Source organism: Pangasianodon hypophthalmus, chromosome 28, assembly GCF_027358585.1.
Source record: "Pangasianodon hypophthalmus isolate fPanHyp1 chromosome 28, fPanHyp1.pri, whole genome shotgun sequence".
In the NCBI taxonomy this organism is placed as follows: Eukaryota; Metazoa; Chordata; class Actinopteri; order Siluriformes; family Pangasiidae; genus Pangasianodon; species Pangasianodon hypophthalmus.
The window spans coordinates 8405340-8431604 of record NC_069737.1 but is presented as its reverse complement, the minus strand read 5'-3'; the positions used below and the strand labels follow the sequence as shown (position 1 = coordinate 8431604).

The following is a 26265-nucleotide window of genomic DNA, read 5'->3' as shown; positions in this document are numbered from 1 at the left end:
GGTGATTCTCAAATTGCCAAAATCAAGATGCTGAATATAGAATACAAAGTATCACAGTAACAATACTGCGATGATATAAGCGGTGCCAAATATGTATGTAGTTTAAAGATTACTGGAGCAATAAGTGTAGGATAAACTGTAACCTACACATGTAACTTACCAGCTTATGTAACTTAACAGGTACATTGCTTGGAGCGGTAAAACACTCTTACATGGCAGAATTGAGTTCCCTGGGTAATGTGAGCTGCTTGTAGCAAGAATCTATCTGTAGATCATTTGGTATGTGAAATTGACTGCGCTGTCAAGTGTGAGGCTCATGGGGCCACGGGTTATAGTTTTAATGAAAAATTATGTATACTGGAACATTCTAAAATGAGAAATAGGAACACTGAGCGTGTATTCATTTGATAGTTAGAGGATAATACTAAATGTTGTCTTTAATTGTTTTGAAAGTCTTGTTTGGGAACCATATATTCTTCCTGAATAGCATTTTTATGGACACCTATCCTATATTATCACCATTAATATGTACATATACTCGACTATTTTTTTTATTATTAAACAAGCTATCAGCATGAAATCATTCAACACATAGGCAAAATATTTAGGGGTTAAATGGGATGAATGTGAATAAATAAATTAGTATGCACAGTAATGTAAAATAGTTTACTCCCATCTCCTATGGCTTCTGGGTGGGTAAAAAAAAGGAAACTGTAACTTTATTTTAAAATCTATTTACTAAAATATACCTCTAAAAGATTAAAAGTAAATGTGGATGTGTCCTGCAATAAGACAAAATTGTCATGTTGTTGTTAAATTGCACTTGTTTGTATGATGTATTACTGTAATGTAATGTGATCTTAGAGGGCAGCATAGTGGTGCAGGAGGTAGATTTGTTGCCTCATAGCTCCAAGGTCTCTGGTTTGATCCTGAGCTTTGTTTACTGTCTTTATGGAGTTTTGCATGTTCACCCTGTTTTCATGTGGGTTTCATCTGGGTTCTCTGGTTTCCTCCAATCTCCCTAAACATGTCAGTAGGCGGACTGGTCACTCTAAATTCTAAACTCTAAATTAATGGCTAGCATTGTTGCCTCGCACCTCCAGGATTGGGGGCTCAAATCTTATCTCCACCCTCTGTGCACAGAGTTTGCATGTTCTCCCTGTGCTTCGGGGGTTTCCCCGAACTGTAGGCTGACTGCCATTTCCAAACTGTCACAATAGTGTGTGTGAACGGGTGTGTGTGATTGTGCCCTGAGATGGGTTCACACCCCGTCCAGGGTGTCTTCCACCTTGTGCTCCGAGTCCCTTGGGATAGGCTCCAGGTTCCTGCGACTCTGTGTAGAATTAGCAGTGCAGAGGATGGATGGATGGATGGATGGGTGGGTGGATGAACATCCTGCAGATAACTAGTGTAGAAATGACTGTTTTCACATGAGCATAAAATGATTCAATGGATTTTTTTTTTTACAAACCTGATAAAATATAAGGATACACATACATGTAAATAAAGGTTGTTATTTTTTTTTACATAGAGTAGTCTGTCTTATACAATACCCATGCATTCTGATATAAATATTACATAAAATATTTGACAACTGTTGCTTGGATGTTAAAACATATGTAAGTAGGTCTATATGGCTTAAAATAAATAAATAAATAAATAAAATCCGCGCGTGCATTTTTGACTATAGGTATTTTCACGCGCGCGAGCCACCTGCCGAGCACAAGCAGCGCGCGCAGCTCACAAAACTCCGCTCGCGCTGCTTAAACGCCGGAGAGGAGGCACGAGCTGATTTTATGACAGGCGTTTGTGTTCAATTTGACACCTTTGGCGGGAGAAATATGTCCTACCTGTGGCCACCGAAGGAACTGGAGGAGTACATTCGACGGTTCAACTCGGTTTCGCGCTAAAAGAGAGAGAGAGAGAGAGAGAGGGTGAGAGAGAGAGAGAGAGAGAGAGAGAGAGGTGGAAAGCTCGCGGCCATACCGCGCCTCACACACAACCAAGTCGCGAGACCAACCTGGAGAGCGCGCGAGAGAAATTACTTCACGCTACGCTGTATTGTTTTGGGAAAACCTGCAAAGTTTTTAATGCATTAAATTGGACTGATTTATTTAGTTATTTTGGAGATTTAGTAGAAATTAGAATGAAGACAAAAAACAGGGACCAAAGCTTGTCCGACTCCAGAGAACTAGATGGATCCTACGACCAGCTCACTGGTAAGTTTGGAACTTTGTTTTGCAAAACAATAAAACATGCAGTTGATAAAATAAAAAAAGAGACCAGATTTATTTGTCGATATATGGTCAAAAATGTTTTGCAAAACATTTTGCACAATGATGAACTGCATATTTTGTTGTTAGTGCGCATTTGGCACGCGAGCATGCTGAGTCCTATGTGGATGTGTTTTATTTAATGGCTTTCCTCTTTGCTGACCTGGCTTCATACCACAGTGTGATGGTTTCTTACACCTGTTAATATGTTTGATGCATAGGAACCTGGGCATAAGCCATGAGAGATTCGAGTTACATCTCTATGAACTGGTGATCATTTAAGGTAGATCATCAGATTCACATCAGATGCACTGAATATGTGGGCAGCATTCCAGAGGATGGAGTGAATGGAGGGATTTTTAAGTTGGGGAAAAGTGAATGCAAGAACAGCATACCCTTGATGCTTCAAATAGATCTGGCAAAAAATAAAGTACTCCAGAGGTCACTGCAGGGTGAATAAAATCAAGTGCAACACATTGTAGTCCAGAGTAACTGAAGGATGTTGTACACCTGCTACTTCAAAATATGAGCAAATTGAGAAAGTGTGGTGAATGGAAAGATTTTGTAACCTTGCAGTTTAGAAATTTGCAAAGCATCATTAGGTGTGTCGATTGGAGACAGCATAGATTACACTATAGCGTAAGAAATTAAAGGATAGGGAACACGGATGTCCCCTACTAACAAGGAATGTCCTCGTATCTGATTTAGGAAGGCTGGATATTGTTACATGTAAATTTATGACTGTTACAGACGAGCTGTTTCTGTTTTGAAATGGTGTTGCAGTTATGACTTTGAGATGATTTGCAGCAATGTACACATTTGGTCCTGTGTTTGTCTTCCATACTGTAAACCTTCCTATAATAGCAGGAATGTGTTCTTGAAATGTTCTACAGAAGGCATCTTGACGATGTAATCGTGACACAACTTCCACAAAACGACGCAAAATTGTCCAGGAGATTGTTGACATATCAGGATTATTAAGGAGACTTACTGTCTGCAATCGGAGCAATCTGTAACTATCGACATTTAGATGTTCCTCAAAGCCTGGTTTAAGTATGCCAGAACTATAATTTTCAGCAAATCAATTTATTATGTTCTGTATTTGGTCTGTTTTATTATATAATATTCATGTCACCAGTGTGAGCAGATTGCTCACCATTTATTTATCTACTACCATTTATTTATCTATCAAGAACTTAACTTTTGACACTATAACTGTTCCATGGTAAGGAAAGCATTCTTGGCATGGGATTGTCAGCCTATAACATGCTACACATGTCCTTATCATCTTTATTTGCCTGAAGCAAACCACCATTCTGCCACGTTATACTTGAAAATGGGTGTTTGTGTGACTGCATCAGATTTACTGGCTATAATTAGATTGGGCAAAGTTATTCATCAGTTCTTCAGACACTTTCTCTTGTCATCACATTCACCAAGGTTTCCCTGTTATTATTCCATTAGACTTTTATATTTATACTTTTTTAAATTCAGTTTTAGAAGCATAAAAGTGGTGTCAGGACATTATTATGATTTTATTCATTTTTTTAAAAAAACTTTAGCCATATCAATGATAAATACTGAAAGCAGTGTCAATGCTCTGCTGTAGGAAATGAAAACTCTGTCTTCCAAAAGGAGTACAAGACCTTCAGACCAGGCTGTTGTTTTTGGATAAATGTGCATACATTTAGACTACCTGGACAGTTAGAGTACATGCTGAGAACAAGTTAATAATCAGACTAAAATGGAACCGCATTAGCAGGGGCAGTAGGTTTTCTGAAAGAAATGTTACATATCGAGATGGAGCACTAAAAAAGCTAGGTTTTGGGAGAGTTGAATGGATTCATTTGCTGTTTATTTCAGGTAATGCAACAATACAGAGAACAGAAGGGAAAACAAAAATGAGGGACTAGACAAGAATACCAAAAAAAAGGCTGAAAACCACAGTAAAACACACAAGACTTTGCAGAGAAAATGGAGACACACAGGAGTATATCACTGGCTTGGATTACATGCCAAGACACAGGTGAAACTCATGAACCATAGCAACAGATTCCTTGGAGACAAGAACCGCTGGTGATGAGTGGATGGCTATAAGGGTCAAAATGTCTAAGTTAGAATTAACCTGCCCTCACTAGAGGCATCACATGCACACAGTCAGACAACAAATTTTGAAAGTAACCAGGCTGACTTTGTGGTGCATGAAGCCAACAGAAGAGGGCCAGGAACAGATCAGGAACACAGGCTGAGACTGTAGGGTCATAAGGTTGGTGGTAAAAGGAAGACACCACAAGAGACCCCACCTAGACAGGTGAACCATAAGCCAATAACATCTTACTTGCTTCTAAGACAAGGCTGTGGAGGTCCACAATGCATTCCTCAGCCAGATCAGGTTCATTTGCTGAGAAGGTAATTTGTCCACCCAGCAAGTGGACAGGGTCTTTGAAGTGTTACCTGGGTTAATGATAAAGGGTGTCCTGGAGAATAGTGATTAAGAAGCTGTTGTGAGGGATGCAGGTTTATTGGTAGGCAGTGCCAGAGCAGAGTGGCTCGGACCATAGACCGAGGCACCATTTAGGTTGGGGCACCTGGCACTAACTTGGTCTTTAGTATGGGGGTCATGACAAAATGTAGCAGATAAGGGAAAAACCCAATTCAGAGTAATTCTCTGGATTGAAGGCTACAAGGCAAATCCTCCTTATTGGTGCTGGGCCAGACTGTGCATGCCGTGTTCCCTTCCACCATCTGGCAATTGGGTTTTTCATATTTAGACATAAAATGATGTTGTCTTTTGGAGGAAAGAGAAAAAAATAGCAGATAAGACTGACTAGATGATGGAGAGAGATCAAGGAGGGGATGGCACATATCTGCCCTGAACTGAAGACTGAGAGTCTGCAAAACATGTTGAGATTCCTCTGGGAGATAGTTGCTGGGATAGAACGTTGCAGAACAGGGTCTTTGGAGGACAGAACAGGGTTAGCTGGGGTTAATGACAAAGTAGGTATCATGGAGAATGGTGATTGATAAGCTGTTGTGGAGAAAGCAGGCACTTTGGTAGGCAGTACCAGAACAGACTGGAGAGGGCCACAGGCTGAGGCACCCAAGAGGCTGCGGCAATAGGTTGAGGCATCAGGCACTAAAATGTTCTTGAATCTGGAGGCCTGCCTTCATGGTGCTGGTTCAAAGTGAGCATGTAGAAGAGCAATCTCCCCTTCCACTGTCTGACACTTGGGTTTTTTTCTCCATAGTCAGAGTCCTTACCTAGGTGTCCAAGTGGCGCAATGATAAAGCGATAACCCTGTTGTTGCATAATTGTCCCTGCATGCTGGGTGGCAAGGATGGCATTTCATCTCTGTCTGTCAGAATGATACTAGCCAATCGTGGGTGTCTGTGAGGTCATGTATCAAGCAGAATATAGGTAGTACTTTCTTTCAAGCTTGCTCATCTGTCCAGTGATGTTACATGAGCTTCAGTTCATGAAAATGCAGTGGGTGGCTTCACATGTCTCAGGATGCAAGTTTCATACATCATCCCAGAATGGTAGCTGTCTTGTGAAAGGAGAGAACTAGCAGTGAATAAATTGGGAGAAAATGGGGTCCCTGACACTTCATCAGCTCTCTTGGTTAGCCCTCAGAGCATAATAAAGACTTTAACCTTTCCTGAAAGGGTTCATCTTATATCATATGCTGTATACACTGAGCAACCCTTGTAGGCGATTACTCTTTCTTTTGCTCATCAATATTGGATCCACTGTGTTTAACAAAGTCTTCGTTTACGACTAAGACTGACTTTTTAAAAACATTATTAAGTTTTACTGCACTCTTCTAACAGCTCATTTGAATGAAGAGAACTCGGCATATAAGGAGGCCATCCCATTTTTGTTCACTATCATTAAACAAATGCTCTAGATTCTAAGCTTCAGAAACAGTTGTGTAGGTAAATTTTTTCACGTTTGGTTTTATAGATGGTACGAAACCCCTTGCAACTTTCCAATGCGCATAGTTCCCAAATAGCTAAATGGTTTTTAAAAACTTGACTGTCCCACTATTATGTTATGCACCAGCATCATACTTGCCAAAAGCAGGGTTAATAATTCCATGTTATGTTGGGACCTGCTAAAACGTAAAGCACTTGTGAATCCTATGACTTACTGCACTTGCTGTAGGGATTTTGGACCCGACGTTATTTTGTGATTTGTATACCTGCTTATATGGCAAATTACACTATATTTTCAAAAGTCTGTGGACGCTTGACCAATCACACCTATATGTACTTCTTGAACATCCCATTATGCTGTAGATTTATATTTATCATAGACAGACATCCTAGACAATTGTGTGCTTCAAACTTTGTGGCAACAGTTTGGGGAAAGCCCACATATGGATGTGATGGTCAGGTGTCCACATACTTTTGAAGATATAGTGTGAGTGATGTAAAAATGTTTTCACACTTGCATTTTTTATTCCATACACAAGCTATTTGCTCCAAGAGTTCCATACATTTGTCCAAGTGTGAAAGCTGTTTTCGAGCCCAGGAGCAGTCCAGACAACCAGTCTCTGGTCCTCTTGTCCTCTGGTCTGGGACTTGCATCCACCAAATGCTATTGTAGTCTACATTGTGTGTGAAAGTTGCCTGCTCTCATCACTGCATGCCGAGTAGCGTGATAGGTTCAACTTGTCATGTTACTTCCTGTTTCAAATTTCATGATGGTGGGGAATGGGTTATTATGGTTAGCCGAGGAGATGGAATGCATTACTGATATATAAAACCAGACGTCCATAGAAATGGAGAACTGTAAGTAGCTTAACTGTTCTTCATTGCTTCAATGTTGGTAACAAAGGACAATAATAAAAATCAGAGAACAGATTTTCTGCCATTTTGCAAATCTGCTGTATGGAACTGTGCAATCAGTCCACGGTTTGGAACCTGCGATTATGAACCCCTCCAACATACAAGCACAGAATCGGTTCTGGTGAGGACTCAAGTGTCCTGGCTAAGTGTGAAAAAAGAAAAAAAAAAAAGAATTTGGTCTGAAAGAGCTTTGTATGCCTCTTTTATATTCACCTATCATAATAATTTCTGTTAATCAGCCTCAGGCACCAAAGCTTCAAAGAGATGTTTTCATGGTGATCAAGGTCTGTCTTGACAGCAACCAAAGGGGAGACGTCAGTGTCAGACACATAGATTCAATGCAAATGAATATGGTCTTCGATATAATGTAATTGACTGAGTTATCAGGGACGTCCCAGGTCATATTCGTATATAAAATGGTGGTCTCTTTTGGAGGGAAAAGGGTAAAGAAACAAGAGAGGGACAAGGAGGGGTTGGCAGGTTCATACATCTGCCTTGAGTATTACACTGAGGATCAACAGGGTGAGACTCTGCAGAGCTGTCGACATTCCTTTGAAGGATAGTGAGGGAAAAGAGCAAGCATACAGGCCTCTGACAAGACTTGGATCAGTGTTATGTCATATTTAAATTTTTTGTTTTTCCATTCAGTTTACTCTCTTCTTGTCATTTCCTTGTTCATTTTTTCTTCAGTCATAATCTATGCATCATAAAATCTGTTTATTCACAGAAGAATCATTTTGGCCTTATTGTACTGGGTTATTTTTAGGAGCACTCAAGAATTCTTACAGGTAGTAATCACTGCTTGGGTTTTCATTATGCCTAGCATTCATGTTGTCAGTGAACAAAACTGTGGAAAAGAAAAGCCATGCCATGCAGTATTTCGATGCAGAGAGCAACACTGTTACGGTGTTCAAATTAAAGGTGTGGTGTATAACTACAATGTACACCACTCAGATTTGTACCTCAGATTTTCGGATTAAGCCCATTTTCCGCCAGAAGCGAACCCACACACAGTGCTCCTCTTTTCATTTTTCACTGCTCTTGAGCATAAAATGTTACATTGACTAGTTTACTAAATATAACCTGCAAATATCTGTACTGACAGCGTTGTCACTGTGAAGACATATAGTTCATTAATCCAATGAAACACTCCTACGCTGTCTGGAACTTAGAAGTTTCGTGAAGTTTGAATTTGAACAGACGTCAGAGCGCGTGCCTCTACAGCAGGATTCCAGACAAATATTGAGCTGACGTTCAGTAAAGCTGTCATTTAAATGAATACATAAAGAATACATAAATAATGATTAACAGTGAAATATTTGCACAAGTATATTGAAGTCATCTGCAAATTAACCTTATGATAAATCACTAATGGTTTTTTTTTGCTCGTACCTGATCCAAGCACGCTTGTCTTCATTTCACATTTCTTCGACAGGTTAGTTAAGACTGGCTTCTAGCAGATGCTCAAGTGATGAATGACGTAGTGAAATGGAGTCGAAGATGAAGTCAGTCATCTTCTAATGAGCCATTAGAAACGTGTGCATGCTCCTCAGAGCTCGAATCATCTGAGTAACTTCTTATTCTTTTCAACAAGTTCTGAAAATAGCAGCGATTAGATAAGTAACATTTTATGCACTGAAGGTGCTTGTGAAACCCACTCATGATGATATGGGCTCATTTGGAGTTCTGGCATAGAAACTTTTTTTTTTTTTTCATCAGATTTGAGTTTCTTGTTCTCTGTGCAGTACAGTATCTCAGCAATGTGGGCTGGCAGTGTGAAAGTGTGTGTGTGTGGGAGAGGCTAGCATGACTCAGATCTACCTCTTCAGAGACTTCGGGTGCAAGCTGTGCACATGTGACAGGACTGACCTGTGTTGCTTTAAGGTAGCGTGGGTGATGGCTGCCTTGAAAAAAAACCCTGCTCTTTGATTCGAACAGCACTCTAGAAATAGCTCGTTCACAGTCGGTTTATTGCCTCCTTCTCCTTTTGTTATTTAGAACACACTGCGCCGCAAGATCAAGATTACAAAGCAAAGTTAAGACCCTGGACCACACTTACAGCATATTATTTATATATTTTCTTGTTTTCGCACACTTTTGGAAAGAAAGGGTTTCCTGAACCGTATGGAAAAGTTTAGAAGTTTTATATGTCGGAAATGATTTTCCTTTTTTTTTTTTCTTTTCTTTTCTTTTTGTTTACTTCACCTGGGGACCCACAGAAACCCTTTTGGTGGTGCTTGTGTTTGCATTTCCTCCTTGTTCAAGGCAAAGGGTCAATTTTATTTTATTTCATCCACAAAATGAATTCTGTGCATGATGTCATGGTGCATTCAGTCATGAAAATGTGTGCAGGAGAAAAAAAAGAAGTTCCTTTGAACAAGCCAAAGTGAAGAGAATTTGACTCCTTGCTCTTCCCATGCAAATTTTAGCTTTCAGCCTTTCATAATTCATGTTGCTACTAATATTTCATGGAGGAGACAGGAGAAAAGAAATCAGGGTAGAGTGAAAGCCTTCCTTCTTGCTTGAAATCTGCTAGTTGTATACTGTGATAAACTGAAATATACTAGGTAGTATAATTGTCAGTGTACAGTATGTTAATATGTACACTTTCCTAGTGTGTTTTAAATCTGTGTGGTGTAGGAAAATTGAGTTTTGACCATTAAAAAAAACCCAATTTTTTATTTTTGCCTGGGTTTTCTTCAAAAATGATGTTAGATAAATAATGAGCCATTTGTACAAACTCGGCTATAAAAATAGTCAGTCTGTATAAAGATTTTTACTTGCTAACTAATGGGGAGAACAATAATAATAATAATGATAATAATAATGTCTCAATTACAGGAACATGCAAGTAGCTGTCATATAAACCTCCTGCTAGCACAACACACTCATCTCATGGCATAATTTCCTTTATGTAAATCCAATGCTTTACTACAGATACACTCACTATATACTTGTTTGTGTCTGTAATAATGCACTTATCCAGCTAACTGGCTCACCATACTTTATCACATCATGGTAGCTACTATTTTTAGTCAGTTAGACCCAATCCCATTTCTACCCCTTAGCCCTTCCCCTGTCCCCTACCCCTCCGTTTTGCGCGTTCTCATGAAGGGGTAGGGGTGTCTTGATTCTCTTCTGGTTGGAGGGGTAGGTGTAAGGGGAAGGGCCAGATAGCCCTTCAAACGAAGATTTTTCGGGACCACACTTCAAACGAAGGGGTATGATTTATCTCGGCGTAAACCGGCTGCAGCGGCAACATGGCTGCCTGAGCGAACAAAAAGACCCACAAATGTAAGCATTATTGACGTTAATAAAGATTTTAATGAACAGAAGTCATTTGTTGTATGTTACATTCAATCGTGTGTTCATATTTACAGTGACGTTATTAAAAAAATCGCTAAAGTTTGCTAACGTCCTATCGTTACAGACTGCACGATAGTGCCACAACATATTTTCATGTCTGATCAGGGCTGGAACCACCAAAGACATTGAGGGGGGGCTAGTCCCCCCAATAATTAGAAATCGTGAAACTTTTTTCTCAAATATTGCCAATTCAAGAGAGAGAATTAGGACCTAGATGACGTATGATGACGTGTAACGGTATAGTAGTGGTGTCCCAATTCGTATGGGAATATTTTCACCCCTACCCCTTGACACTCTGTTTCAAGGGACAAGGGGAAGGGGTAGGCGTAGGGGTAGGTGAAGGGGTATAAAATAGAATTGGGGTTGGGCCTTAGTCCCAAATTTATAATTTGTCCACCCATGTGAATAACATTATGATCAGTTATAGAAAATGATATTAGACATTGGTGGTACCCAACTGTACCATCCTATTGCCCAGTCCTACTACGTGCACTCTCGTTGCCTTGTCATCCCTCTACTCTCGTCATTTGCAATTCCCTACAGGCGTGTTTAATGGTGCATTCCCAAAGCGCTGCTGTGGGAAAACTGGCGATCATCGTAGCACTTTGTTTCGAGAGCCTGCTGGGAATTTCATCTTGTAACAGTTGAAAAAGCAGGTACTGCTGAGAGGCAGAAGACGCTTCAAATGAAGGCGTAAACATTCATTTCTCCAGCGTGATGAGAAAGGATTGAATGGCTGCTGATTATTGCTGACGTGGGAACCCGAACCACTGACTTGGTGCATCACTACAAGATTTTTACTTGAATTTGCAACTGTGATTCTTTGCATTGCATTGTATGATATGGCCATTACAATAAACCTTGATTACAGTGTAAGAAATGACAAGACCTACAGTGGATATAAAAAGTCTACACATCTGTTTTTGGGTAAGAGTCTACCAGCTTAGCACATCTTGATTTGGAAATTTTATTCACTCTCCATTGCAAAAATGCTACAGATCTATTCAATTGCAAGGGAGCTCCTGTACAAAAATAAAGAAATAAATAAAAAATCAATTAGGAGAGTAAGGTATCGTGGATTGTATTGTAGAGTATTGTATCATGTCAAACTTTCGGTATCGTTACACCCCTAAAAACAATATCAGCACAATATATAAATATATATTACAGCAGTTCAGAGAAATATATAAATAGATCACTACATTCTTCTGGAGTCTATGTTGAACAATTTATCAAGTGAACTGGCTTTCTGTTCCTTTTACACTCTGTGCTTTTACAGCTGTGACTCTACACATGGTACATTTCAGACTCAGAAGGTAACTGACAGATTGTTAAAACAAAGTAATATCTCAGCAATGTAAATGCTGATGGAAACTTACGTTTTGAGGCTTAAGCTGAACATTTGTATTTGGATTAATTGTGGGTAATTTGTCAAACAGTGGCAGTTGTAACTATGCTAATGATGCATTTAATGTTGCGTTATGTGTGCTTCCTGAGTTATGAAAAGAAGAAGAATGGATGTGAATAGATCCATAAAAATTATTTCTTGCAAATTTCCTCTATCTAAATAAGGCCAAATAAGGATCTGTGTTCAAGAAGTAAGTCATTTTTACCCTCTAGCACTCTGTAGTTTGTTTATTTGTCTTTCAAAATAGCATCATATTCATAATTTATGTTTTTTGTATAGCATTTCTTATTTCTATTCACGTGTCTATATTTGGCCACCAATACTGTTTTTCCATGAGCCAAACACAGAGAGCTTCTTGACATTGGTACTAATACTGACAAGCCACTAACCTTTCAGGTGTAGATATTAATATAATATCATAGTGGTGTTCCTTATGGAACCCTACCATACACTCACGGAGCACTTTATTAGGAACACCTACACGCTCACGCAGTTATCTAATCAGCCAGTCATGTGGCAGCAGTGCAATGCATAAAATCATGCAGATCAGGGCAGCAGCTTTGAAAAATGTTCACATCAACCATCAGAATGGGGGAAAAAAACGTGTGATCTCAGTGACCATGGTATGATTGTTGGTGCCAAATGGGCTGGTTTAAGTATTTCTCTAACTGCTGATCTCCTGGGATTTTCATGCACAACAGTCTCTAGTTTACTCAGAATGGTGCAATAAAGGAAAAAACATCCAGTGAGCATAAAAACATCTCAGAATGCACAACATGTTGAAAAGAAGGTGGATGGACTACAACGGCAGAAAACCACATCGGGTTCCACTTCTGTTAACCATGAACGGAAAGCTGAGGCTGCAGTGGGCACAGGCTCACCAAAACTGGACAGCTGAAGACTGGAAAAACATAGCCTGGTCTGATGACTCTGGGTAGGGTCTGATGGTAGGGTCAGAATTTGGTGCCAACAACATGAATCCATGGACCCAACCTGCCTTGTGTCATGAGTCCAGGCTGGTGGAGGTGGTGTAATGGTGTGGGGAATGTTTTCTTGGCACATTTTGGGCCCATTAATACCAATGAATCATCACTTGAATGCCACAGCCTATTTGAGTTGTTGCTGATCATGTGCATCCCTTCATAACCACAATTTACCCATCTTCTGATGGCTAATTCCAGCATGATAATGCACCATGTCACAAAGTCATATCAAAATGGTTTCATGAACGTGACAATGAGTTCAGAGTTCTTCAGTGGCCTTCCCAGTCACCGGATCAGCAATGGGATGTGGTAGAGTGGGAGATTCACAGCATGAAAATGCACCTGAAAAATCTGCAGGAATTGCGTGATGCAATCATGACGACATGGACCAGAATCTCAAAGGAATGTTTCCAACATGTTGTGGAATCCATGCCACGAAGAATTGAGGCTGTTTTGAGAGCAAAGGGAGGCCCTACGCAGTATTAGTATAATGACAAACAGTATTGTAGTAAATATATTGCATGGTATTTTTCAATAAATCATAATATATCTGTTTCATAAGAGTGAATCTGTTTTAGTCACTGTGTGTGTGTGTGTGTGTGTGTGTGTGTGTGTGTTATTGAGTGACACCCCTTATGGAAAAATACCACTAGTATAAGTTAGATATCATCTGAAGTGACTGATGGCACCAGTGGAGGTGTCATTGTTCTAGTTTCCTCTGTTTTCGCAAATCTGAGAATCAGACTGCACTATTTGTTTGCAAATTCTGCAAAGACTGTGGTTCTGATTTTTTTTTTTGTTTGTTTCTCTTTATTCCGTGCTTGTGCTCAAATGCATTTGAATAAAAATAGCCTAAAGCAAGTGACTCTTTCCTGTAGGAGTTTTGCACTAATAAAAAGCCAGTGAGTGACTAGCCAGTAATAGCATTTGTTAGTTCAACTTTGTGCATTTCTGAGCGATGTCTTCCTTTAAAATCAAACATAGTTCATTAGTTCTGTAGTCCATTAATTAAGCAAGTATGGACAAATGTTAAATATATAAGCAACTACACAAGCTCCAGTGTGTTTCCTAGTCCCGTGTAGCAGTTTCCTAGAATCCTGAACTATGCTAAAAAGTGGCAGCGGGCAAAATGTCATAACATACAGCCAGGAAACGAATGAGTATATGAATTCCTGGAAGCCGGGACTGTTTAGTCATAGTCTTTATCCTCTTCTTCTGCTTAAACATAACCTCACCAGACACTTTAATAGGAATAGCTGAAGACTAGGGAAAACATCGCCCAGTTTTGGTGAATCTGTGCCTGCTGTAGCCTCAGCTTTCTGGTTGACAGGAGAGAAACCCAGGGTGGTCTTGTGCTGTTGTATCCCATTTACCTCAAAGGTTCAACATGTTGTGCGTTCTGAGATGCGTTCAGACTACACAGGAAGCCTGGCTTCCCCTAAAATTAAAAGTGTGACAATGAACTGTTTACCAAAATGTCTATATTATTCATCAATCTTGGTGGAATTCAATATCTTAGCTAATCAAATGATCAAATATCTCACTGCAATAATGAGCTGTTTAAGTTTTGTTGTTCATTTATTATTTTATATTTATTAATTTACATTTAAGTAAGTAAATAAGTATAGTGATGTATGAGTGCGTCCACACAGCCTCGTTTGCGCTTTAACGGGAACGAGAAATGAAAGGAAGAGAGAAACATATGGATGTGAAGAAATGAAGTCTTTTCACAGACTGTTTATAGCCACTCTGGCAAACAAATCACATTCGTTGGCAGACGGTTACTCATTAGCAGAGTCAGTTTTCATTAGTGTGACAGGATTTTCTTTGACTGATAGAGTCCAAACTGGTGAACTACTAAGAAAAAGGTTGTGATGACTTTTTGTTTTGGCATGAAGTAAATTGTAGCTCTGTTGCTGTATCTGGATGTTCTAAAGAAAAGCTGATGTAATCACAGGTAACTGACAGTTCAGGGTGTTTCTGCAGTAGACAGACAGCAACAGGATGTACTGTTCAAGGTGTACGTATCTGTTTTCTACGCTCCTGAATCGGTGGACTATATGTGAAAACGGGGCCCACGCACAATTAAAAAACGGCATTTTGGGCACAGATGGCTGCTCAGTATTTCTGAATAAGTAGTTCCAAGTATTATATCATCAGAATTGTCGGTTCTACTTTTTAAACCCATGCTTGATATATACCAGTGATCAGTTACGTGATGTTTTGTGATGTTCTGTATGTAGGATATTGTTGTTGTGGACATTTGAAAACTAGGATAAACAGTTAGACGGTTATTATTATTATTATTATTACTGTTATTATTATTATTAAAATTAACATAGACAAATACCTAGTTATTGTTCCCTAAATGCCATATCTGTATTACATTTGCATAGCCAATTTAATGCTTGATCACCTACTGTGAGGTTATAGGAAAATTATCCACGCTGGGGTGGTTTGATGGGACACCACGCGAAGCGTAAGTGGATTTTTTTCATATAACCGTCAGGTGTGTGTTATTCCACTTATACCACAGCGATTTGCTAACGATTACAATGCTTAATTTATTAGTGAATGACATCTCACACTTTTTTTTAACTCTTTTAATAAGAGATAATTAGTTAAATAAATTACAATTAATAAATTAAGTAGATAATTAATTAAGATTTAATGTTGTGGAACGTCCGTGAGACAAGTTCGTTCCTGTTATCATTAACGTTATAACTTGCGTAATAAACTGTCGTTCCCTCACCAGACTCTCTCTTACTTTCTCTCTCTTGCTCTATCTCTCTCTCCGTCTCTCAAAAAATACCCTGCAGCTTGTCATTTTAACGAGAAACAGGAATGTGTAAACTCCTCTGTCCTGAAGACTTTCCTGTGCTGGGAAACTTTGCAAAGTGCCATGGCTGTTAACAAAAGCGCTGACCTTCCATAAATGTTAAATAAATATCTCTAGGGCCGTCACCGTCAATTATTTTGATAATCAATTAATCATTTCCTTAGATTAATAATTGAGTTGTCAATATCATATGGCATCTTAAAACCTACTTGTACAAATAATTGATAACTTTTTTTTTCTAGATAAATGCTATGTATGTGTAAGTGCAATATAAATATACTTCATTTTATCCTAAAAGCATTACTATTTCTTGCTGTAAGGGAGACAAGGAAGAGAAATTACAAAATTAAATTAATATATTAAATTACGAAATTAAAATAAAATAACCTTATTGAATCTTTATTAAATAATTTGTAGCTAAGTGAAGTCAAAATCATCCATTAAAATGTAGGCTTTAATGTTGCAGTGTTAATAAATTAATTTTTATATTAATTCCAGTAAAAGTACCATTAGTAAGAAAAAATGCTCAAGTAAAATTCTTCTCCAAATATCTGCTTGAGTGAGAGTAAGAAAGTATCTAGTTAAAAGCTACTAAAGTAGCTGTTAAGATTGATTTATACACCAATAAGCCATAACATTAAAACCACTGACAGGTGAAGTGAATAACATTTGATTATAGATTAAGATCTCCAAAACGGCAGGTCTTGTGGGGTGTTTCTGGTATGCAGTGGCTAGTAGCTACCAAAGGTTGTCCAAGGAAGCACAACTGATGAACCGGTGACAGAGTCATGGGTGCCCATGGCTCACTGATGCGCGTGGGAAGCGATGGTACGATCATAGAAGAGCTACTGTAGCATAAATTGCTGACCAAGTTAATGCTGGCTATGACAGAAAGGTGTCAGAACACACAGCGCATAGACCAGTCAGAGTGCCCATGCTGACCCCTGTCCACTGCTGGAAGAAGGTGGCCTGGTCTGATGAATCACATTTTCTTGTACATCATGTGGACGGCCAGGTGCATATGCGTCATTTACCTGGGGAAGAGATGGCTCCAGGATGCACTATGTGAAGACGGCAAGCTGGCGAAGTAAGTGTGTTGCTCTGGGCAATGTTCCACTGGGAAACCTTGTGTTCTGGCATTCATGTGGATGTTACTTTGGCACGTACCACCTACCTAAACATTGTTGCAGACCAAGTACACCCCTTCATGGCAGCGGTATACCCTAATGGCAGTGGCCTCTTTGAGCAGGATAATGCACCCTGCCACACTGCAAAAATTGTTCAGGAATGGTTTAAGGAACATGACAAAGAGTTGAAGCTATTGATTTGGACTCCAAATTCCCCAGATCTCAATATGATCGAGCATCTGTGGGATGTGCTGGACAAACAAGTCTTATCCATGGTGTCCCCACCTTGCAACTTACAGGACTTAAAGGATCTGCTGCTAATGTCTTGGTGCCAGATACCACTGACCACCTTCAGAGGTCTTGTGGAGTCCTTGCCTTGATGGATCATAGGATTTATATACGTCTCACATGGGTAAACATGGCACTCAGAGATGTCCTCCCTCCCAGTCTTTGGTGCTATGCATCGGGTGAAAGCTGATTGGTTGTCGGGGGGGTGTATCTGATTGCGTATACGGAAACAGTTTGTTGAGACGTGACTTTTTTTTTTTTTTCCACAGTTGTAATCAAATTCAGATTAATATTGTTTATATCAGAGTGATACTGTTCAAAGTACATGTGAAGTGTAAACAATAAAATGCTAAACAATAAAGTATAAACAATAAAATTTTCCCTTGTCACATCCAGATCTTTCAGTCTTCTATAGATGATCTGAAACTGCTGTCTGAATGTGTGGGCTGTTAAAAAAACCTTAAAACAGCTCGCGGAACAGATGAAACAGATGAAAAACACACTCTAAAATCCTCAGTTTCACTCTCTTAGTTTCTGACTGGTGTCATTTGCAGAATATACGTGAAATTTTCATCTAGGATTTTTAAAAAAAATAATCGATTGGTTGATTATAATCGAGTACTCATGACAGCCCTAAATATCTCCTTAAAAAAAAAAAAAAAAAAACTTCACCACATCAACGATTATAGGGTTGTCTTTATGAAACAGCAACACACTTTTTAAATCTGTTTTATTAGTCTTAGATTATGTGGAGCGGCACACCGTACAAGTCCCTGTGAAAGAACTATAGAAGCAATAAAGTATTAGAATGAACACATTAATATTAACCTATAATTCATTTTACAGCTGGAACTACTGTCCAAGCCATGCAGTTATTCAAAACTACACCCCTTCTAACCAGTCAGTTTGGAAAATTCACCTGTGCTATGGTATAAAAACCTTTATATTATGTGCCTAATTGAACCCTGGGATGTTTTCCCCACTTCTAGTCTGCTTCCAACTGAACTCTATGAGAAAGCAGTTCGACACAAGTACAGGAAGTGAACCAAACAGGCTATATATTATTTGTTGTGCAGCACTTTTCTAGATGTGATCTGCTAAATAAAAGGAGACAAAGGACAGCACTGTACGTCCAGGGAACTTTGTTGTAATGGATTTAGGGTGGGACACAACCTTCAGTTTGGCTGCAGAAGTTTAATTGAATTGAGTCTGATGGCCTGTGTTCAAGGGCGATGTACAGACTGATGATTAGCTGTGTTCTTGGGCCGGTTTGTAGCCGTGCAGATCCTGTCGATATTCACAGCACCTATTGCCTTTTTGCATTACAAGTCAAGGAAGACTAACTTGCAGTAGAGTGCCCTTAAGCATGGGTCATCAGTTACTTCAACAGGTAACAGCAAAGCAGAACACACATCTCAGAGGACACACACACCCAGGAAAAATCCCAGGATAATGGTTTTGCAGTATTTACAGATATAGTATTAGGCAGATATAGAAAATAAACATTATTAGTGACCAGACTAGTTGGACTGTAAAGCATTGATTGTCATAAAGATCTAAGTTCAGATGATTCTTCTAATGATTTCCTTTTAAGTGTTATTAGTCCTATGTAAGCTTTACTGTCTGCAGATTTGTAGTTCATCTGTAACAAAACGCACGTGCCGTATGACAGCTGGCTCCTCGGTTGGCTCCTTAACCAGGTTTTAGATTGAGTTATTTTTCAACGCAGCTGTGTACCATATCATTGCAATCTGTAATTGTCACTGCAATCTGTCAGGAAGTGCCTGTACTAAAATTCTAGCAATGTGGTAGGTGAAAGATAAACTATTTCCAAATGAAGCTTGCCTATAAATCAATGTTAATTGTATGAATTAATATTAATTACTAGTGCTGGCAATTTTCAGGATTAATTTGGTTAATTTGAATTAATGTTTTAACACAATTTTCAAAATGTTCTAATCGAGATTGAACATGTTTTTATACATGCATGTTTAAATTTTTAATTAAAACATCCATAAATGCTATTTAAAAGTTTAAACCAGTACGAAGGAAAACACAGGCTTCTTAACCTGATAAACACTTTATAGATTAAAAAAAAAAAACACTGCTAAGATAAACAGGCAGCACTTTGCCAAGGACTGAACTCGTAGCAAAGAAAGGTTCAGATATCACTTCAGAGATATGGAGTTGGTGCAGGTTTGAAAAGTCAGATGAACAAGTTTATATGAAATATAATGCTGCATTACATCCTATGCGGTAATTCGCCGGTCGGGATTACGTTATTTTCGACCTCGACACGTTCGACAGACGAAGTGGGAAAATTGATGCTCCATGTTTGTATTTTGTTAGCAACAAGCTAGGCAGCTAACTTGGAGGAGTGATATATATTTTCTTTCTCAAACAGCAAACTGTATAGTCAGTGTTTTAGATTTAACAAATGAATATGTCTGTATGTTGGTTAATCTAAAGATAATACTTGTATATACAGTATAGCTCCTTTTAAAGGTAAGAGGTTTTGCTTTATTTATTTCTGATGCTGTGCGTAACCATGCTGATTTAACGTCACGTCGTAAAAGGTGAAGGAACACGGTTTTGAGAAGAATACCCCAAGTTGACTTCTCAGTTGCGGTGGCATTTCATGTCATGAAAACCATGGTCCCCGTTTACTCACGAGAAAGAAGCGTTCACGAAGTTATGCAAAAATAGTAACAGCGCCCTCTATAACAGATAGTGCAAGCAATGTTGTTTTTTTTTTTTTTTTAATATACTTTCTTTAAATATTCTTTGCACTATTTGCTTTACGTGGTGCTGTTACTATTTTTGCACATCTACATTTGAAAAATGATGCAATTCATTTATAATTGTATTATATAAGAACAAAAAAACTTAAATTGTAATCAAGAATTGTTCATGAAATAGAAAAATAGTTTTTTTTTTTTTTTTTTTTTTTTGGCAATATAGGGTGGGCGCCCTATTAATTACATACTTTGATGAACAGATTAATGTGATGGACTGGCATCCCATCAAAGATGTATTCCTGTCTCGTCCACAGTGTCCCTGGGATTGGGAATTAAAGAATAAGTGAATGAATGAATGAATGAATTAGGAGTTATACCAGTGTACTGCTTTTTCAACTCTGATTGGTCAGAAGGTGTTGATAAATTTTCTACAACAGCACAGACAATATACACCTTACAGCCAGAACTATTAATGCATTCATTCTACTATGATATTGTTACTATAGAAACAGCTTACACAGAGACTTGTTTTGCACTATTAATATGTTCATAAAAGGTCAACACAGTCATCATTACAACCCCCATATGTAACCACCCTAAACACTGAATGAAAGCATCCCTTAGTTTGTTTAGTCACATTTTACTGGCAACAAGCTGCTTTGGTGAGAAGTAGGACCAATTTTCCCATTTCTGTTCCAAAGCCAGCTGGCTACACTCTGAGCGTAGAGATATAGAGCTGAGGGCTGATGAAGTGCTGAATGGTTCCTGCAGGAGGAGAAAAAGAAGGATTTATCTGGTTTTATCAGTTTAATTGTACAGATCACACTGTGATATTATTTAGCATATTTCCCTAATCTCTCCCTCCTGAAATTAATTCCTGCCTAAGCCGCCGCTTCTGATGTGGCTTCTCTTTTAGGAACTAATTTGTCCTCAGTGTCAGGAGTCAGCCTACTGTCTTAGCACTCTTAGCCATGTTTGTTTCATGTGTCATGAGCTTAAATGACTTACTTACATCACAATAGAGTGGTATTACAGTCATATCATCTTCCAGGTTACACTGGTATTAATTCAATTCAGTTTAAATTATATAGTGCTTTTAACAATGGACATTGTCACAGATATGACAGCCTTATGAACAATGAACAGCCTTACAGATATCCAGGTATAGATATTGATTTAGATTTATCCCTAATGAGCGAGCCAGAGGTGAGAGTGGCAAGCTAAAACTTCCTGAATTGACAATCGATGAAGAAACCATGAGAGGAACCAGACTCAAAAGGGTAACCCATCATCTTCTGGGTGACACCAGATAGTGAGAATATAAATCGTTAAATCATTTTCTACAACTGTATACTAAAGAGTTAAACAGTGCTAAGTGTGTTGGTAAGATCTTCAGTAAAAGAATCAGGGTTTCAGATCATTTCAGGTGAGTTTTAGGTTTATGCTATAATATCCAGGTAAAGTTATCCACTGTATAATGAATGACACAGGAGCATTGTTTTTAGCAAGTGCAATCATTGGGCTGTCCAAGTAAGAACATCCACAATCATTTTTAGGGTATCTGTGTGGTACCCTACACAACAACCTCACGACAACCTTTAGGCAATCCATACAGGGCCATCCTCAGCAGCAGAGAGTGATTCTCAAGTGAAAGGGGCTCCAATCAGGATGGGGCCTGATCTCATGAGGCAGCAGGAGTAATATTTGTTGGTTGACAAAAAGAGAGAGAGAGAGAGAGAGACCTAGTTAATGACTGAGAGTGTGTCGGAGTCGTGAACACTAATTGGAAGGCTCTTCCATAATTGCGGGGCTTCGTAAGAAAAAGCTGTAGTTTTAGTTATTCTAGGTACCAACAAAGACCCTGCACATTTTGATTGAAGCAGGTGTATTTTAGGCTACTTGTAACATTTAGATAAAACATGTGACTGTATAAGCATAGTCTTTATGCATATAGATAGTGCCATGTTGCTAAGTTTATTTTGAGAATTGTTGCTCTGTGGGATGTAGTATGGGGATAGCTGGAAATTTGTACATCCTCAGGGTGTCTTTGGCATACATGGAATATCCATGTGCTTCATGATATACAGTGTGAAACGTACTGCTTTTGTGTGGTGTTTCGTAGTAATTTTAGCATAAATTGTTAGTAAAAGCATTCCATGATAAATCATACAGTAATAAAATGGATTAGATTAAATATTAATATACAGTGAGTTTTTAATACAAATTGAGAGTGCCATCTTTTCCAGGGCTGACTGAGTGATTAACATCAAGAAAAGCTTTAGCTCAGAAAATAATGCAGCAATGAAGTAATTGAGCAGATAAAGTAACATTTTGGAGGCAATGTGACCATTATGTAAAATAAAAACGCCTGCCACTATTATGTGACATATAGAGTATAATAATTTTTATTTCTTTTATCCAGAGAGAATTTATGGACTGCTTAGATAAATAGTGCAGTTGGTGGGTGAGAGACTGAGGTTATATTTTGTCGTAATGGTTATATCTGGCTATTCCTTTCATTTACAAAATCACCCCGTTGCTTGTACTTTCCAGCTCCATCCAGCAGAATGAGTCATCTTTAGTCACGCTAAACCGGGGATGACTTTGAATCATGTCACGTCTCATCACATTAAGCGCTTTTATATGGCAGCTTTAGAAGGGAGTATGTTTGAGGAGCCCCTCCATCATAAATCTGAATAACCTGCAGGATTTAGGCTCATGGTTTTAGCAGCTCTCTTGTTTTCTCTCTCTCTCTCTCTCTCTCTCTCTCTCTCATACTGTTGTGGGTAGAGAATAACCAGAAAGTGCTAATGAGTCCGGCGGGTATTGCATTAATGCAGGCTGTCAGGTGGTGACTTTACCACAAGCAAGAGGAAGCAATCAATACTCTAACTCTGCCATTGACAGAGATGGCTTTATTCGCCAGAGGATAGCTTTCTCCGTTTCTCGCATTCCCAAAATGTAACATTGTAAAGCAGGGAAAGCTAACTGTGGTCTGAGGTCCCGACGCAGATGCGGCAGTGTATTTCACCAGCCTGTATCAAAGCCGATCAGTGTATGCTATAAACAATTGGCTGTACTTTAGTGGCTCTAGTATTTTAACCTCGGTCTTTGTAGAAGATCCAGCTTACCCGATCACATGCGTTTATGTCAGTTATTTAGCTGAAGGCAGAGAGTGCTAGAGAGGTCAGAAAGAGAAGTTTTGTTGAGCTTTAAACAGAATGGACAGAGATGAATGTGTGGTCTCAGGGTAGAGGTATGCATCAGGAGTGGGTGGTTGCAAAGTCGCATGAGTGGGTGGTTTTAATTTAATACAAGCTGTCAGATATGAAGCTTGCTGGACAAAGAAGGGCCATGTTGATTAACATGGGAATGTCTAGGTTGTCACAGTGGTTTTATAGCAACTAATTTGTATACATTTTGGGAGATATAACCTACTAAGTTTGTTAGAAAATATCGCAGGTACGTACAACAAAAATAATACCTGTGAATGGGATTGGTCAAACTTTCTGTGGGAGTGGGCATTTATTTCAGTCCATGTCCAAAACAAAACATAACGACTTTGAATTGTCTTATTTATATAGCCATGAACTAATCATTAATGGTTAAGCATTAAAAGGTAACTGTTGTAACTATCCATTCAGTCATGTTATTTGCTTGTCGGACAAAATTTTCTGTGTTTTGTTCATAGACCTTGCGTTGGCATCATTCTTTCTAATGTAATTTGATTAGTTTGAGTTGTGAGTAATGGGTGAGACTTGGACAGAACTGTCCTGCAACAGAAGTCTCGCTTTGATGATGTTCGAATCTGGCAATGGACAGATGGTTGAAGTTAATGGGGTTAGTATGGCACCACCTGGCTGGGAGCTCCAGGTCTCCTTGAATAATATATGTAGTTAGAGAAGCATATAAAATTGCTAAGCACCTTTATTACCCGTTTTCTCCTTGATATTGCTAGTCTGCTGTTTTGCAGAGAGTTTAGTTGGTCTGATTGGAATATTTTGATGTATTTTGGTGAAATGGTGCCAAATTTTTTTTTTTTTTTTTTCAACAAAACTGAAAACTGTAAAACCCTTGAAAACATGTGTAAAACCCTTCATTCATTCATTCTTTGGTCAGAAACATGAAGAAAAAAAGTAAACAAACCTTTACCACTGCGTTTGACTTAACTTGGAGGTGGGAAGTTGGAAGCTGGAATTGAATTTTCAACCTCAGTGCATTTGAGCTACAAAGACACTTGTATAGTCATCTTTTGTTACCAACAATCTAGCTAGCTAACTGTGATGAGTGAACTATATAGTCAGTGTTATAGATTTAACAAGCAAATACATCTGGATGTTGATTGGCGTAAAGCAAATACTAAGTGCTACTGTTTAAATGAGCTGTGCTGTATATATTAGTATTTACTTAAAAACTTAGACTAGTATTTACTCAAAAACTTGGGATGGTCTCCTCAACCTTGAGTTCAGCAGGTGATGTCAAACCAACATTACTGCTCACAGCATGAGCAGTAAACGAATGTAAGAAGTGCTACTTTTATTTACTGTTCATGCTGTGAGCAGTAATGTTGGTTTGACGTCACTTGCTGAGCTCAAGGTTGAGGAGACCATCCCAAGTTTTTGAGAAGCTATTCCGAGTATATTTTTTCATAGTCGGCGGTCAGAACTTCTGGGTTTTGAGTTTTAGTTGAATGCTGCTTTAGTGGGCATAGAAATCCTAAAAAAAAATCACTCAAGCACAGAGAACACGGAGCTGGCAGTCAGTAAATTACTAGTCTGTACCAAGTCTAAAGAACACATTGTATTTCCACAGCACTTCAGCTCTGTCTTTTAGCTCAAGGCTCACAACACAGCTCTCATCTACAGAAGAATCTCGCCAGCAAACCGAAAACCCCGGAATGGCTGGTTTACTTCATGCAATTGGATCAAATGCAATCATCAGGGCAGTTTTGCAAATAATACTGTCATGTATCTGTGTTAACAAATACGTTTTTAGATTTAAACCACAAATATACTGCAGATATAATCTAATTTATAATCTAATTATATAACAGATGGGTAGCTACTGAACTGTAAATGGGGCTAGGTGCTACAAATCTGTTTTTAACTTCACACCTTAGTTTTTAAACAACTTATTAAAAAATAAGTTTTTAATTTCGGACAGTATCTGCTTGACCGAAAGCTCTACCTTCGATAACTGATGAGAGCGATGATTTAGTGCGAGTGTAAATATGTTATATATGCAGTAACTAAGAGAATACTAACGCACTTTACTTTATGATTTAAATGCCAGTATATTTGCCCCTTTCTGTCCAGTTTAACTTGTGATGAAAACCCTTTAACTGTGAAATGAAATATAGAGCAATGAATATATTTTATGCCACAGCATCTCTTATAGGATGCACCGAGATGAAATATGGGTACAGGAGAAGTGTAATGGACTTGACAAAGCACAAAGTGAACTCATATTTCAGCACTGACCTCAGCAGAATACCTGGGAAGCTAACAGGCCCCTAAGCAGCAGGATATATTGTCTTGGTAAGACAACAGAAGAGAAATTGAATGCTACCATCCCATTAGACATCTTGCACCACTGATACAGTTGAGCAAAAATAGCCTAGGCTCAGATTGTTTCTCTCAGTTTGGTATGGAAATTAATTAAGTTTAATGGAGAAGAGCATAATTCATTTGGGATAAGATTTCTGGAGTCATGTCTGTTAAATAATGCTGCCAGAGGACGTCTGTAGTAATTATGACTGATTTGCGTGGGGTAGGTGATTTCTGTATAAATCACAGAGATGGGAGTGCCTTCATGATGTTTGCATGGTTACATACAACTCATTTTAATACAAACATGATGTTTTTCCATTTATTATAAGTATCTGTTGTAGGGATTGTGGCTACTCAAATGGCACTTGATCATTAGTAGGTCACATGACCATAACATGTGTAGGCTGTACCTGTGCTATGAACTCAATAATCAAAACCCCATGGAAACGTTGTCTGTTTGCGGCTCTGTGTGTACTGTAGTATTGTTAACAGGCAACTAACAGACTGCTCTTTGTCAATGTGAAATTCCAAATCAGAAAAAAAGATAGTTTACAAGATGATTTGTGAAATTTTCTGTGTATAAAAAAAGAAATATCTGTGTAAAAAAGAAAAAAAAAAAGTTCAGTAGAAGCCACTGAGCAGACAGGAAGCACAGGGAGTAGCAGTCATGCCTCGTCAATCTCGACTTGACAAACACTCCAGCTGTCACTGGGAGCTTGCGTAAAGATGAAAAGCACAGAGGGAGAGCCAGTGGGACAGGCTATAGGCAGAACAGCTCGACTGTGTCCTCACACTCAATCACTCAGGAAACAGGCGGCACAGAAGAGTATAGAAGTCACATCA

The 26265-nt window shown here is 38.7% G+C and overlaps 1 protein-coding gene across 2 annotated transcripts in view; it reads left to right on the top strand.

Annotated features, from left to right (window-relative positions):
• Nucleotides 1-1726: 1726 nt before the first annotated feature.
• LOC113544376 (Kv channel-interacting protein 2) overlaps nt 1727-26265 on the top strand; it is a 202373-nt gene continuing 177834 nt past the window's right edge. The window contains exon 1 of one of the 2 annotated variants that reach the window (XM_053231106.1): nt 1727-2219. In XM_053231106.1, the coding sequence (XP_053087081.1) occupies nt 2147-2219 (73 nt within the window). In that variant the 5' untranslated portion in view covers nt 1727-2146. The remainder of the gene's footprint in view (nt 2220-26265) is intronic. The other variant, XM_026943184.3, reaches the window with a different exon arrangement.